The sequence below is a fragment of the Nothobranchius furzeri genome, chromosome 7 (genome assembly GCF_043380555.1).
Source record: "Nothobranchius furzeri strain GRZ-AD chromosome 7, NfurGRZ-RIMD1, whole genome shotgun sequence".
Classification (NCBI taxonomy): Eukaryota; Metazoa; Chordata; class Actinopteri; order Cyprinodontiformes; family Nothobranchiidae; genus Nothobranchius; species Nothobranchius furzeri.
In genome coordinates this window covers 44910699-44926788 of record NC_091747.1, presented here as the reverse complement: position 1 = coordinate 44926788, position 16090 = coordinate 44910699, and the positions used below count along the sequence as shown (strand labels likewise).

At 41.8% G+C, this 16090-nt stretch overlaps 1 protein-coding gene across 1 annotated transcript in view; it reads left to right on the top strand.

Annotated features, from left to right (window-relative positions):
* The window catches only part of gli3 (GLI family zinc finger 3), a 125262-nt gene that overhangs the window by 59377 nt on the left and 49795 nt on the right, over positions 1-16090 (top strand). Inside the window, exon 4 of the mRNA XM_015954757.3 lies at positions 8396-8501. Within this exon, the coding sequence (XP_015810243.3) occupies positions 8396-8501 (106 nt within the window). The remainder of the gene's footprint in view (positions 1-8395; positions 8502-16090) is intronic.

Here is a 16090-nt window from a genome sequence, read left to right as displayed (position 1 = left end):
GTCTGCCGAACTTTTACTCCGTAATGTAAACTTTAATTCCTGCAGCGTAGAGGAAACTTGTTAATATACGTCAACACGGTGGATTCAATAGAAGCTTTAAAGAACAAACTCTGGACGGTGTGAGGTGAGTTTGTCTCACTGCAGAAATAAACACACACGGAGCGTCAGAAGGCTGAACAATAACCTGTAGAATAATTAAAGTCATCATGCTATGCAGCTTTCTCTGTGGTGGACCACACCAGCTTCTGCCACATTAAATAATAATAATAATAATAATAATAATAATAATAATAATAATAAATCATTCACACCCAACGTTGTAAACATTTTCATTTCCTTTCTGAACTGTTGAGAGTTTTAATGTTTAAAATCTGTTAGTTTGTTACTGACAGCAGCTACGTTTGTTTCACTTCCTGTTGTGACTGAACGCTGCTGCAGCATGGAGGTGTAGTTCTCAGTCATCCTGGACATGATCATCCTGAGCATTTTAGCTGAAGACAGCTGGACGTGTCTGGACATGTTGGAGACATTTAGCCTCTCATCCCAGAGGCTGCTTCCAGACTTTGGTTGTGGTCAGAAACAAACACACTTGGTGGTGCTGCAAGTCTTTTTCTGTTTTTCTCCAAAACATGTTTTTGTCTAAATGAATGTTATTGTTCGTAGAATTAAAATTCATGTTGAAGTTAAGATTATTTCATCAAGTAGGACCTGTGGTTAGCTGGTTCATGTAAAGCATGTCATGTCTTGAAAGAATCAGAATTGGGAATCGACAGGAACCGGAATCGAAACGAGAAATTGGAATCGGAACCGTTCAAAATCAAACAATGCCCAACCCTAATCAGCAGTCAAACATGGTGGTGGTAGTGTGATGGTCTGGGGCCGCTTCCCTTTAGTACCTGGATGACTTGCCGCATTTTCACTTCTGGCCAGTTTTGGCTGGCTCGGCTCGCTTCAGGTTTTGTTCACGTCATGATGTCTGTGGTTCACACAGCCTTCTCAGGAACGCGGATGTCTCCAAGCATGTGGGCGGAGCAAAAGCAAGGTCTGTGGTGTCGTCCTTGTGTTAGCAAATGGCCGTGAGCAGTGTTGCTTGTTGGTTTGGACACTGACAAGAAGCACACAGCTTCTTACTGTCTTACTGAGAGGTGGCGTTGTGCAGCAGTCTGTCCTCGCGGTAGGCCCTAGCTGCAGTCAGAGTAGTTGTTTACTCCACAGCATTCCTTTGAACTTAAACAGGCCGTCCATGCAGAAAAACGCTCCAACGTGGTTGAATTAGAACAATTCTATAAAGAAGAAGGGAACAAATAACCCTTGAGATTTTGTCCTCATGTAGTTGATCATCTGACACATTTTTTTTCACGCATCCACTCAAGAAAACACAATTGTTTACGAGTGTTGGCCACCTTGATGTGCGTCATATTGTATGTGCTATTTTATCCAACAATTCATCATGTCAGAGTCAGTTTATTACTCGAGGGAATCACAGACGCCTGTTAAAACAACTTTACAATTTTGCCCGACGCCCTGTGGAGAATTAAAAAATATAGGTAAAAGTACTCAAGCTGCGTCCCTCAGGTGTTTTGGCGGGAAGTCTGTGTTAAAAAATGGGGCCATAATAATTGAAAGATGACATTTAACAGAAAAGGGGCAAATTATTTAGAAATTGCATCATGTGAAGCAATAGATCTGGTGTTTTGGTTGATTCTACATTCTAAAGGCAGGAGAACGTAGCTCTGGTTTATTTCTTTTTCTTTTGTCATAAAAGTATACATCATCTTATGTATGAACAAGATATTTAAAAAAATACCCATAATCCAACCACAACATTGAATCATTGCAATGTAAGAAACAAAAGTACACATTTTATATTACTTATTTTTAAAAGCTACGAGTCAAAGATTAGCATTTACATTTTTCTGCATCTTTTGTTATTTATCTATTTTTAAAGATTTTTCAAGCAAAAAGCGACTGAACGAGTTGTGGCAAAGTTAGGATACAACCCTTTACACCTTCTCAGTGGCCTAGTAGTAGAGTGTCCACCTGGGGACTGGGAGATCAGGGTTCAAATCCCAGTAGACCATTAAAAATGGCCCCCTGCTTAACACTCAGCTTAAAGGGTTTGGATTGGGGGGGTTAAACCACCAAATAGTTCCCGAGCGCAGCCACAGCTGCCGCTCACTGCTCCGCACCAGTGTGTGATGTCTAATGGGACTTTAACTTTTACAAACAGAGGTAACACACTAGCTAAGGGCTAAAACTAGGGCTGCACGATATTAGGAAAACCTGCGATATTCAATGACAGTGCTTAATATTGCAATATCGATATTACTCACGATAAATGAACAAATACTAAAGTATGCAGTGTCGATGTCGTCTGCGTGTGACGTCTGCTCTGGGTTCAAAGCAAACAAAAACTAATGCATGAATTCCATTACAACATAACATTTTTATTGCTAAAATATGCAGCTGCACCTGCTACTGTATTAGCAGCAAAACAACAAACTGCATGCATGCAGTTTCTCAGTGACTTTAAAACATCACCTCCACCATAAAACTTTTTCTGATGCTTCAAATACAGAAAAAGATCCCTTACCAGGGTTTCTGAATAAATAAAAAAAATCAGAAAGTAAGTTTAAATGTTAATTAATAGTTAACATCACTTACATGCAACAGCAAATTCTCTCATTGCTACTGAACATTTTCTCCACTTATGTGGTTATGATATAAAGCTGTTGCTGTAATTGGGAAGTGAACTGTGCTGGGCCAAACTAGGAGAATATTCAGATTTTTTGAGGGAAAGAGAAAAACAATTGTCTACCTTTCAGAAGAGGAACTGGCAAAAAACTACATGGAAAATATGTGAAAACGTTTGTTTTTAACCCCAAATTGAACAAGTTTACCTAGATCTTAAAAAGCAGCTCAGATGATGAAACTGCAACTATGATTCTGATAACAAGCTAACAAACTGAACTAAGATAATCGGCTAGCAGAGCTTCTGACTGACAGTTTATGTGCAGCAGCAAATCAACTATCCTGATGAACAAGGTTATAAAAGCTCATAAATGAAAAATCACTTTGATGTGTGGGGGAACTTTTCCAGGCCCTCTTTAGCAGGGTGGGACTGGGAGGAGAGTGCTGTAGCCTTTTAGCAGGAAGCTAACCGGAGCCTGGGGCTAACATCACCACCCGGTGGAACACTAGCGACATGGAGGTAGGTGGGTTGGTTCACCGGCACGTGTCGGAGTCAGCCCGGTTATTATCAGCTGCTTAACGACACCGAGCGGACTCACGTTCACGTTTGAAAGCAGCGCTGATTCCAGAAACCTCAGCACAAAGTGTGTTCGTTAACCTGAGCCAGCATGACAAACAAGGGAACGGCACCGCTAACTCAGTTCGGATGTTGCGTTCCACCCATCCTAAGGGTCTACGTAGGGGGCGGGCGTATTACGTGAACGGACCCATCTGATTGGCTGCATATCAGAAGGGCAACATTTGATTGGTCAAACAATACTTTCGCGTAAAAAACAGAGCTGGTTTACAAAAAGTTGATGTATGACATGGATGGAAATGTTTGAACCAAACATTTATCGCCATTTTTGACATGCTTTGCGATGGGCCCATCGCACGTCCTGTTATCGCGATGACGATAATTTTTCGATATATTGTGCAGCCCTAGCTAAAACCAAAGTAAGATTTCTTAAAGTGATCCAAAAATGAATCACAGTTCATATGAGTTCTGTTTTAAATACTCATAAATCCCTTTTAGTTTGATGCTGCATGGTTATTTGAATAGAATCTTGTTTTTTAGACATGTAGTGTTTTTGGTGCAACATGGGGCATTTCCGGCTGGAACATCCTATTATTTATGTTACAAAATGTTGTACTAAAATCTCTGTGATGTCAAACGTTTAAAAAAATGGACTGCTCTGAAAATTAGATCAGTTGTAAGATGGCTTTGCTAGGACTAGCTGTTAGCCAGATCCAGGAAATATCAGATTTTCTAGGAAAAAGACCTTTGTCATCTGATGACATATTTTTAAAGAGCAGGTTCCCCGAGAAACATTTTTTTACTTGTTATTCTTGAAATACCACCAGCCGCTCTGAAATTTACATGCATGTGAAAATTGTCTTCTACCCCTATTTCCTGCATAAGCCGCTGGTAGAAAAAATGCCACACAGATCTATGTCACACTGTAAATTAGTATTCTTGGCTTGCGCCAGGGAAGGCAGTGTGACAGCAGAGCACGTCCCAGCTAGGAGGACCAGATGTCCTGCTTTGTGTGGGACAGTGCCGCATTTTCATTACTTTTCACATGTCCCGCAAATTTAGACTCATGTCCCGCATTGTTGACAGTTTCCCGTTTCGAGTTTCAATTTCATAAAAGAAACTGTGGAGAAATCTGCCTGTTGCTGTCAATCAAACGGAGGCGGGACTTTATCGCAGATCGGAGCGTGTGTGGAGCACACCCGAACCACCAAAACAAGCGTGCGTGAGCACGGAGGAGAAAATGCTGTAAACTCATGAATTAGACGTGTTCAGAGACACTTGACAGTCTTTGTTGTTTTTGAGTCATTTTTTCATGTCTCGGCTGATATGAAGAGGCCAAATGCAGGTTTTCCAGTAATTAGACAGGTCCATGATTAACACAATGGAGGTTCTAACGCAGACAAGGTGCTGCAGTTTCAGATACTGTAGGGTTTCACTACATACTAGAATCAACACTGTTTGCTATCAGTTGTAGATTCTGAGAATGACCGAGCAGATTAGCATAAGAAGCTTATATCATGTATAAATATCCAGGATACTTATACAACCGATTTAAGTTCATACACCAATTTTTTGGTCTATTTTTAATCCAAAGATTAATGTTTAATTTAAGATAATTAAATTTAATAGCAAAAGTTTATTTTTGAATCAGAAGTTAGGAATCTTTGCTTTTTCAATAACCAGAAATATTTATACCTTTCTGTGTTCCATTTCAAGGAATGAGGCTAGTTTAAAAATGAAGAATTTATTACTAACAATTTTAAACTTGACGATTTGAAATGACAATTTATGACAATTAAAATTGACAATTCATGGATGACAATTTACCAGCCTTGATATTAAAGCTTGTTTAAAAGCTTTACCTGTGTCTGGATGGAAAGCTAAAATGAAATGCGAGTTTTGGACGTGTGGATGTTCTCAGAAGGTTTCCTTCAGAGAGAGGAACACGTTCTGGGTTGGAAATGATGGTTTTGCAGCTAACTGTTGTTTACTTAGAGAAATCAGCATCAGACACAATCTGTGTGCTACCTCACCCAGCAAGGACGACCCTTCGTGAGGATCCGGAGGTCAAGGGAGGATGGTTTCTTCCTCCGGGTACTCGGTCCGGTAGAGGAGACTCGAGGAACCGACTCTCTGGTCCGAAGATGTCGCCGGGTACACAGTGTCGAGCGTCTGGCTTACTCTGAAGGAGTTTCGTCTTACTTAACTCAAAAATCAATAACTCTGGAGGAGTTTTTGCGTCAGCTGGTTACAGTTTATTCAAAGCTTATTCTATCAGCGTGACAGAACAGCAGGTGGAGTTAGGGCGGCCGTCCCTTATCCTCCTGTGATGGTGGTTGGTTCACGAACTGAAGTGAAAGCTGCTGGAAGTTAGTTTAACAAAGTCCTCAGAACACGCCCTCTCAGAGCAGGAAAGCTTTGGTCATGAGTCAAAAAACGTGATGGCAGTTACCCTTTACTCTGGATAAACTCTGTGTTAGATGGATAAGTGGAAGTTGACCTTCGGGTTACTGAACACACATTATAAACCATAATCACAGTAATCATTATTATACCCAAAGCATAATAATTAATTTCAGTAATTAAAATACATTTATACTGAACCAAGTGATTATTAATTATGATGATTATAATAAACAGTAATAAAGTCAAAGAGTTTATTAATATTATTATTTAATTATTATCGTGAACTTGAGGTGTCCTTCTTCTGGGACGGAACAGCAGCAGATAAAGGATGATTCTTTAGACATCAGGGCTCCTGGGTCAATCTGTGGAACTAAAAGTTACAGTCTGACCCAGCTGGGAAAGTGTGACCTTTGTCACAAATTAGAGTCCCTTCATCGCGCTACAGATACCAACGTACATGCTGAGCCCCTTAAAGCACAGTGAAGAAATAATGAGAATAAGTGGAAGCTTTGATCACTTATTCTCAGACATTTGAGGCAAAAAGTAACTCTGAGAAACTATAATTAGATTCGACCCGAATTTTTAGAGATTAGAATCTGATATTTATTCTTTCACCTAAAATTAGAAGAGATTTGTTAAGTTAAAAAAAATCGTTTTGTTTCTTAATTAAGGAAAAAAATAGCACAAAAGTATGGATTTTTTTTTCAATGAGATGCTGGTTTTAGTGGAAAATTAATTAAAAACAAACATAAATAGATCTAAAAAATATTACCGGTACTTTTACTGTCATTCTGTTGTGGAAAACATTCAATGAAAACTCTGAAAAGCTGCTTAAACCTGCATGTTTTTATTATTGTGGGCCTATCTATATTATTAAAATGATCAGAGCCACTACAGAAGGCCCAAAGAGCCTGAGTTATGTTGTGGTAACTTGAGAGGAACTGTGGAATAGTAAAGCTTTTGCTGTATGCTTGTTCATGTTGAATTCAAATAAAATATGTACAAGAAATATATGATGATAATAAGAATAATAATTTTATGTATATGTTAAAGTGATGTTAGGGCTGAAAGGCAGAATATATATATATATATATATATATATATATATATATATATATATATATATTTGTTTTTTTTCTCATTACATTGGAACTTCACATTGTCCCACATGGAGTAGTCTCTGTCCCACATTTGGCAAGTTAGAATCTGGTCATCCTAGTCTCAGCTAGCAGAAGCTAACTGTTAGCATTAGCAACTCCTGCAAGCTTGCGTTATCTATGGAGATAAAGCATCGAAGTTACAGAGCGAACGGAGGCAGCAAAAGAGTTGTGTTGCTGTTAGCCAATAACAGAAGAGATGTCTAAATATCATGAATACTAATAAGTACCTCCTCTCCACTCCTCCAGGTAACTTTTACTTCCTGAAACAGGAGCACCAGAGTTTAGAGAACAACTTACAAGGCACTCATTCATAAAATAGACCACAGCAGATTTATAAAAACTAAATGAGTGAATAAGAGCATTAACTAAAAAACATTAAGTTGGTGTTTAAAATCTGATTTGAATGGTTCAACTCTGATTTTTTTTTCTAAGGCATTTCTTTTAGTCAGTACATTTATTCAACACGCTCAGACTAGCTTATTTTAAATGATCAGTTTGCCTCCTGTAATTCCACAAGCTTACAACCAACACAAACCCAGTCACCTTTACATTGTAGTTTTATTTCAGCTGTAAACTTCCCCGTAAATGAGTGAGTGATGAGGTAAGAGGGCCTGTATCAACACCTGCTGCGCTGCCTGGCAATGCAGCTGCGTTTGTCATTGCCCAACACTCGTAGAGCTGCCTGGCACCCCGCCGCTTGGCCGTCTGCCCACTTGGCTCAAATGTTTACAAGGAAATCAAGAAATAAAAACATATCTAGCAGCATTAGACTTGTAGCGTGAAGCTCGACAGATGTTGACATATGCTTTGCCTCGGGGTGGTGAGGCACAGCCTGGCCTCAGAAACAGGCAATAAAGCCACACGTGCTTTCTGAATGAGATGTGATCACTTTTACACTTTTTTGTTTTTCTACTCAGAATTGAGTCAAGATCCCCGCTCGTGGTTTGCTTGTTTGGACTTGTTCAACAGTGGAGTGTTTGGTTTTAGTTTTAAGGGTTTGTGGAGTGCAGCTAAGGTTAGACGACGAGTGCACAGTCTGATGGGAGTGCAGTTGAGTAAAAAACGGAGAAAAGCTTGAAAGCACATATTATGCAAATAGGTTTTATCCAGGGGTGTAGAAGAAGCCTCTGGAGTCTCTCTGGCTCTCGCGACAAAACGCACAAATGAAAAAGGATGTTTTTGTTCTAGTTTCGTACGTTTCATTGGTTGTGCGTAAATGTTATCCTTTGTATAAAACCATATTATGCTTGGCATGGTGAGAAATGTGCCATTTGGCTGCCTTTCTTTTGGTTATTTACTGCTGTTTATTTTGAGTTCCCTCAGCCTTGAGACATTTACAAAGACTTCCTCAGCGAACCGTTTGGAGCTATGTGGCTTTTAGTTTGGTAGGGTTAATGAGGTCTCATTTGGGTGGGACTGCTTAAAGATAGCTATCAACCACTGCCTTTCATTATAGCTGCTGTTTAGATTAGCTAAGGAGAGAATTCACATGGAAATGTCTTTTAAGATCCAAAAGGTCTGCAAATTATAAAGAAAAGTCTTTTTTTTTCTTTCTACACAGCTGCTCCACAGTTCTTCCCTACCTTCCATCCCCCGGTGCCAATTGATGACAGACATACCCAGGGACGTTACATCTACGAGCCATCCCCCATGCCCCCTCTTCACGTGTAAGTCTCTCGAACTGGTCACACTCACTCCTCCAGCAGCCTCACGAGTAAAATTATTGCTGATCACAACAGCATTCAGCGATACAAATGGAGCTCCAGAACCTCCTTCTGCCTCTGGGTGCGGAGCATCCTCCTTTCGGCGCCCCTCTCTTTGCCTTTCAGGATCAAAGGCCGCGGCCCTGTGCATACGCAACATGATCCGAATGTCAGAGACACGCAAATGAACATGTGTCAGAGACATGAAAATGAGAGCAGGGCGAGAGGGAGCCTGGGAGCGCACGATTCTCATAAGAGCAGTGATCAAGCCCTGTCAAGAGAAGGAAGCAATGTGCCTGCTGACATCTACCCATCTCTGACAGACACAGATGGGCTCCTGTAACAAAACATCCAGTCACATGCTTGTTCAGCGAATCAGGTAAAAACAGAATCACCAGTAAGGCCATTATCTCACTGGGCTGCAACTTGGAAGAAAATACATCAATTTAACTTAAAAACACTCTGAATTAGTACAAATGTCCATTTGAATGAATTTTTTCTGGCCCTGTGGAAGGAAACCGGAATATATGGGGGGAACACACCAACTCCACTCAGAAAGGTTGCGAGGCAACAGTTCTACCAACTGTGTCTCCGTGTTGGCCGTCAGGTTTAATATATGGATGGGTCATAGGAGCATATACTACTAACAATCATATAAGAAGCAACATTGATCCATTTTGTTTTCAGTGTTTTCATAAAGTTTCTTAGTGAACCTCTTTTTGAAAACTCACAAATTGTCGCAAACTTCGTCAATCATGTCTTGTGTCTTCTTGGCAATTTGGTCTCCAAGTGTTCTCAAAGTTGTGTCACATTTGTTGCACTTTTTGACTCCGGGAAACTAAACCGAGAAGGTTTATAGATGGGTTACAGATGTCTGCTTTGACTTGACAAAAAAATTGTCTTGCAAATTTTTTGAACTTGTTCAGCATTTCTGGCAATGTGAAATCGGGACCCCAAAGTCTGGGGCACACCGGAGATTTGGGGATATCAAGTGGTCATGCAGGACGTGCCGCACCGCTGAGCGCTTCTTGGAAAGTCGTGCAATAGTCGCAACATCGCACGGGACTTGAGAACAGAGAGCTTATTGCTTATACGTGATCATACTTGCCGTCGTGTTTTGTGAGACTCGAATTCATTAAAACTGGGTAAGTACACGATTTACTAGAATATTTTAAGATCAATAGTGCTTTAAAGTTATCAAAACTGTGGCTGGGTTTGCGGCGGGCGTTGAGTTTGTTCTGTAAAGTCGTTCTGTTTGTTTATGTATTTAGCAGACGCTTTGTCCAAAGCGACTTACAAGTGAAAATCGGCATGTTGCCCTTGAGGCTAACACCAACAATAACAACAAGAACAACAACAATTTCCAATCAGTCGTAGGTGGCAGTGAGGCAGCATGATGAATCATAGAGAGGAGAGAACAAGGAGTGGACGGTAGAGAGGGGGACGGGTCCAGGGAGGGTGCTAGTTTAGGAGATGCTCTCTGAAGATCAGGGTCGTCAGGAGTTTCTTGAAAATTGAAAAGGAAGCCCCTGTTCTGGTAGTGCTTGGTAGGTCATTCCACATTTGTGGAACGATGCCTGAGAAGAGTCTGGATTGTCCTGAGCGTGGTGTAGGCACTGTTAGCCGACGATGCTGTGATGACCGGAGCGGCCGGGCCGAGGCGTAAGCCTTTGCAAGAGGATTCAGGTAGATGGGAGCCATACCATCTCGGACTTTGTATGCTAGTGTTAGCAATTTGAATTTGATGCGTGCAGCTAGCGGTAGCCAGTGGAACTCAATGAACAGAGGGGTGACGTGTGCTCTTTTTGGCTGATTGAAGACCAGACGCGCTGCTGCGTTCTGGACCATTTGAAGAGGTCTCACAGTACAGGCTGGAAGACCAGTTAGAAGGGCATTGCAGTAATTGAGGCGGGAGATGACAGTAGATTGCACCAGGAGCTGGGTGGCATGTTGTGTTAGGTATGGTCTGATCTTTCATATGTTATACAGCGCAAAGCGGCATGAACGAGCAACAGAGGCAACATGATCTTTAAAGGCCAGGTGTTCATCAATCACAACACCCAGATTTTGAACTGCCTTTGAAGGAGCCAGAGATAGGAAATCATTTTGGATTGAGATATTGTGCTGTATGGATGGTTTTGCTGGGATGACAAGTAGTTCCGTGTCGTAATGTCTGTTGTAAAGTACTCCCCAACGTCGTAAACAGCTGCAACACTATAATGGCTTCTATTTAAAATGACGGCGCAGGTGCGACGCCTACGTGTCCGCCTCCGGTGTGCCCCAGGTTTTAGACTTGAGAGGAAATTGAGAACCCTTGCAAACATCTTTGAACATTGTATACATGTCTCAACACTTGCTGCACAGTGATAGATTTCCTTCAGTCACCAAATGTCTAAAATATGTTTAGTTTTATTCACAATTTGGTCACCAATCTCTCCCAAATTGGTCTCATGTTATGTGCACTATATGACTCTTGAAAATCAAATTACGAAGGGTTCCAGACAGATTCCAGATGCTCACAGAGAATCATCGTACCAGTAAACCCATACAGATGTCTTGCAACTGACTTGAGAAAACCCACACAAACATTTCTAGATATTTTAGAAATCCCTTCTCAAAATGACATTTGCAATGAATCTCCAGCAGGAGTAACCCAGAGGGATCCTGGCTTAAGAGAACTTGGCGGGTCTGACTTGACAATTCTTACAATTACTGTCTCGTATTTCCCAGGAGTTCTTCTAGCGGTGCTCACCAGGTCAGCGGAAAACTTCAAAGCTCTTCGGCTTACTTTGCTCAACATCTTTAACTCCTACTTCCTCCCTTCCAACCTAAATCATTTGTATTCTTTGCATCCAAACACCGAGTACTACAAGGAGATGCTTCATTGTCCTTGTTTCCTACCAGCGTACATGGAGGAAGCGATCACCGTACGACGAGGACAAATTGGATGGGGCAGCTACTTGGGCCGCATTATGTTTGATATTCTTCATCATTATCAACTCCCTCCCTCTTTCTCCAACTCCAGGAGTCATATCTCTCCCTTGCTGATGTGCCACTAAGCGTAATGAATTTTTTATGTCCACCACCCCTCCACCTCCGGCCCACCCCACCTCTCAACCTCTCGTCTCCTGCTGCAGCAGGGGAAGAAAGGGAGGAAATAAAAAAGGAAGGGGAAAAAAACAGAGGGAGGTGATTGATGCCCCGTGTCACTGCAAACAAAATGGCAAATATAATTTAGCATTTAGCTTATGCAGAGATAATGGGGCGAACACGCACAGGCAACACAGGCTCGAACAAACAACCGGGGCTTGTTATCCGTCAGGAGCGCTTTGGAACGACATGGAGCACAGGTTAGAGCGGGGAGTGTGGGTGGGGGGGTGGGGAGAAAAATGAGAAGTGGGGGACAACTCTGAACCAGGGAATTGAATTAAGGGAAAGAAATTACACAGCGGCGGTGTCGTCAGTCACTCTGTTTGGACAGGAGTTACCTGCACGCTCACTTTGCTGTCATTGGAGATACGGTCGTGCTTTGCCACACTACTTAAGGCCTTTTTATCCAATCCATTAAAGCTTAGACCTCTTTAATATGACATGTTGAGGGAAACTATTTGTCACGATTACAAGGCGGCTGTTGCGTAGCCAGACCTGTTTAAATTGACTCTGTGAGCTGAGTGTCATACACTTTATCTGGGAGCGTACGTTTGAGCCCTTGCAAAGCGAAGAGGCAATATTGTTCACCTGATTAAAAAAGCAGCTTTGAATTCCTCAGTGAGAAGGCGCGCCAACCACCTGATGGCAAATTGGGAGTTAATTGCACGCCCAGGTTTTTACATAAGTGGTAGCTGTGGCTGAAGTTTATGAGCAGCCGAAAAACAAACCTCTGCCAGGACTTAAACGATGCGTTCCACTCTGTAATGTTGCCTGGCCCCGGCAAATAAAGGCAGTCAATGTGTAGCTGTCGTTCCAGGGAAAACAGAGGACAAGAGGCGGCTTATGGAGAAATATTGAATTGTTTTAAGACAAGTTCTCCTCCGTGTGCAGAATTAATCGTTATTAGCCTTCTCAAAGATATGCCTAAGTACACAGGGACCATTATTGCAGTACTTCCCCATGCAACCTCTCATTACGGCCTGTAATTACAGTTGGGTCGGCCCTGCGGCAGTTCCATCAATCCAGTCAGCTTACCCCGCCGTGCGCACGAGCCAGCCACCACCGGGCGTCCGAAGCTGGAGAAAAACACCACGAACGCCCAGCAGCTTGTTTCCTCACCAACGCAACGACACATCCACCATCCGAACGTGGCAAATGAGCAGAATCACATCCTATTATGGTGAAGGGCCTAATTGAAACATGTTTATTTATGGTCCTCGTTTTCAGACGAGGACGTGCGTTAGCAGCGCTGCTAACGGGCTCCAGTGATATGAGGCGGTGGAATTAAATTAAAAGCTCATAAAATGAAATATGCTCTGTATTAGCTGTTTGACACTTAATTTGCCTTCAAATGAGCAGCGGAAATCACAAATTAACTGTCCTTTGTTTTTTCCCCCTCCTTCTTTACCTCACCTCCCCTGCTAGGCACAATTATAGACAGAAGTTAATCGCTTAGTTTATGAATTCTTGTGATGAAGGCACCAATGTGCAAATATTAAAGCCTCAGGTTCAGAAGAGGGGGGAGAAGGGTCCCATCTTGGGCTGTTCTGTAAAACGTACTTGTTTGCATGAGAGAAAAGCAGTTAAGAGTCTCAACAACTCACGGTAATCCCAACAACAAGCTTCTTCTGACTTTCCACAAGAATCCGGTTTAGCTAAAGCCTCACAGTCCTGCTCTGATCCAAATCCAACCAGAAGTTTTCCCTCGGTTTTCCCTCTGGCCTGGAGACAACTTTCCTGGAGAGAGAAAGCGCCCCAGAAGAAGACGCTTCCTGCTTAAATAAACACATTGATCAGTGAAGAGTAGGCTCTCCACGGGAGCTCTGGTCCCCTCTGCCACCACCATTGTGCAGAACTGGGCTGGATGTTTTTTTTTTTGTTGTTGTTATTGGAGGGGGGTGAGAGTAAAGACCGCTCCTTTCATTCCAGCTTTATTGGCTGACCACAGTGCAGAAAAACCAAACAGCCCTCTCATGCAGCTCAACAGCAGCTCCCGGTCACCCGGAGACCACTCAGAACAAACAGAGGTATTCGTCACGAGTCAATTATCGGCTGCGGAGTTTACTCTGGAGTCCCAGGCCCTCGTGCTTTGAATGGGGGCCGCTGAAACCACAAAACACTCTTACGGGATAAGCAATTGACTTGCAACCTTTTGATCACTTGCTGAATGCAAATTTGCAAAAGAATTAGAGGAAGCTGAGTCAATGTAAGCACGGGTGAAGATGTAAAGGAAAAAAGTTCTCTGAAGTTTTGTCCTTACATGGAAAGGGACATTTCAGTCCACTTGGGACTGCCGGCATCATTAACACGTTTGTAATATTTTAGTCAATTTAGAAGCTCCATACTTCTTAAAATATGTTGGTGATTTGGAGAGAGTGTGTCCAGGTTCCTGGTCTGTGTGGTTATTTTATTCAGGGGTGTGTTTGTTCAGCTGCAGGCTCACTCCTGACTGAAAGGTATCCTGCAGGTGCCAGGGGAGAGCTGCTGTATGCTTCTGTCATCACGGTGCAAAATCCAGCTCAGGAACGAAGAAACAGGAAGGAGTTTAGATGTTTTAGGGTCTCTGACTTGTTCCCCTTTAGTTTTACTTTTAGTGAGCTTCTGAGAATAAATGTGCTGTCCTCCCAAGTGCTGTCTTCTTTCTGTTATTTACATAAATTGTTGTCAGAGCGCCCAATCTAAAGCATGGAGCAGCGGCGCGTTGCTTAGCATAAAGACCACGGTCTTATCTTAACACCTTCTTCCATATGGGATGAGGCCGAGCATTGCAATGCACACACACACACACACACACACACACACACACACACACACACACACACACACACACACACACACACACAATAGGGAGACAAAAGGAGCATTTATTGTGGCTAAAGGGGAAATGTTAACGGAGTTTTGTCTTTCAGAATCACATTCCATCTTTTATTTTACCGTTTCTGCACCTGGAGAGTGTAACAGCGTCGACGCCGTATTGGGTGGGTCTCCTCAATCTCTAAATCCAACTGGAGTCAACCCAGAATGAGCAACTATGTCCATTTTATTGTACGGTTAACGGTTGCAACAACCGGTGCACTTTTGAAAACAGATCACAATGGACTTTTATGGCTACCTGTTGGGATTTAATATTAACATTTTTTATACATAATTATATTCATATTTGAACTATCATGCCATACCACATGACTGATGTCTTTTTTAGTTGGCTAAACACATTCCTCAGTAGAAATGAACGCACTGGGGCGAATGGAGACCCATCCAAGATGGCGACCGGCCACTACGGCAGCTCAAATAGTCAGCGCCGGTCCACGGGGGCATCTGTGGTTTTACAACTGCAACCTTTTGCCATCCATCATCAAGTTACAATAGTTGGCGCTGCAGCATTAGCTCGCAGGAGACACGGCAACCCCACACTCACTGATGGTAAACAGTAGTTACGTCCCTCCTTCCTTTGTTTTGGAAGGAGAAAACCTGACAATCCCCGTAGCCAGCTGGATATGAAACATGTTTCAGTATAACCTTCCCTCCAAAATGAAACTTTAGACTCTTTTGGGATTTTCTCACTGTAAAATTCTAACTATATTCTTACATACTGCACCCGGAGAGTGTAACAGCGTCGCCACCATATTGGGTGGGTCTCCTCAATCTCTAAACCCAACTGGAGTCAACTCAGAATGAGCAACTATGACCCGCACTCGTATAGCGCCTCTCAGAGTAAGGACTCCAAAGCGCTTTACACTACAGTGTATCATTCATCCATTCACACACACATTCACACACACTGATGGTGATAAATGTAACTATGCCCATTTTATTGTACAGTAGAAATAGTTAATAGTTAAATGTAAAACATCTAAATGAAACATATCCATATAAACCAATATTATTTACGGTAAATACACCAAACCTTATTTTTTACTATTTCTGAACACGTGGGCATATTTGACATTAACATTTTACAGAATATTAAAACATTTATTTTCACATATCAATTAAACAATTAAAAGTTAATTTTATATACTCTTAGAACGCAATTGTCAATTCATATAGATGTTTTTGTCCATTTAGTAACATTTAGTTGTTTTTATTCTCAAATAAAAAATTAATCAATTTAGGTCGATAAATTAGTTTTTGGTTTTTATCTAATGTTACGGCATATCTCCCTTTTTTTCTATAAAATGTGATTTTTCTGCATCTCCTTTTGTAATATCCCATTTAAATTATGTCTCGCCCAACAACAGAATACAAAGTGAAGCCATAAATTACACCAAGAATCCTGGATTATTCCTTAATCACATCTGATAATCTCTGTCCAGATATGGCTCATGTCACCAAAACGCAGAGGCAGAAAGGCGAAGGCCGCTTTTTCATCTTCCTCTCTATAACTGTCCAAAACCCATTCG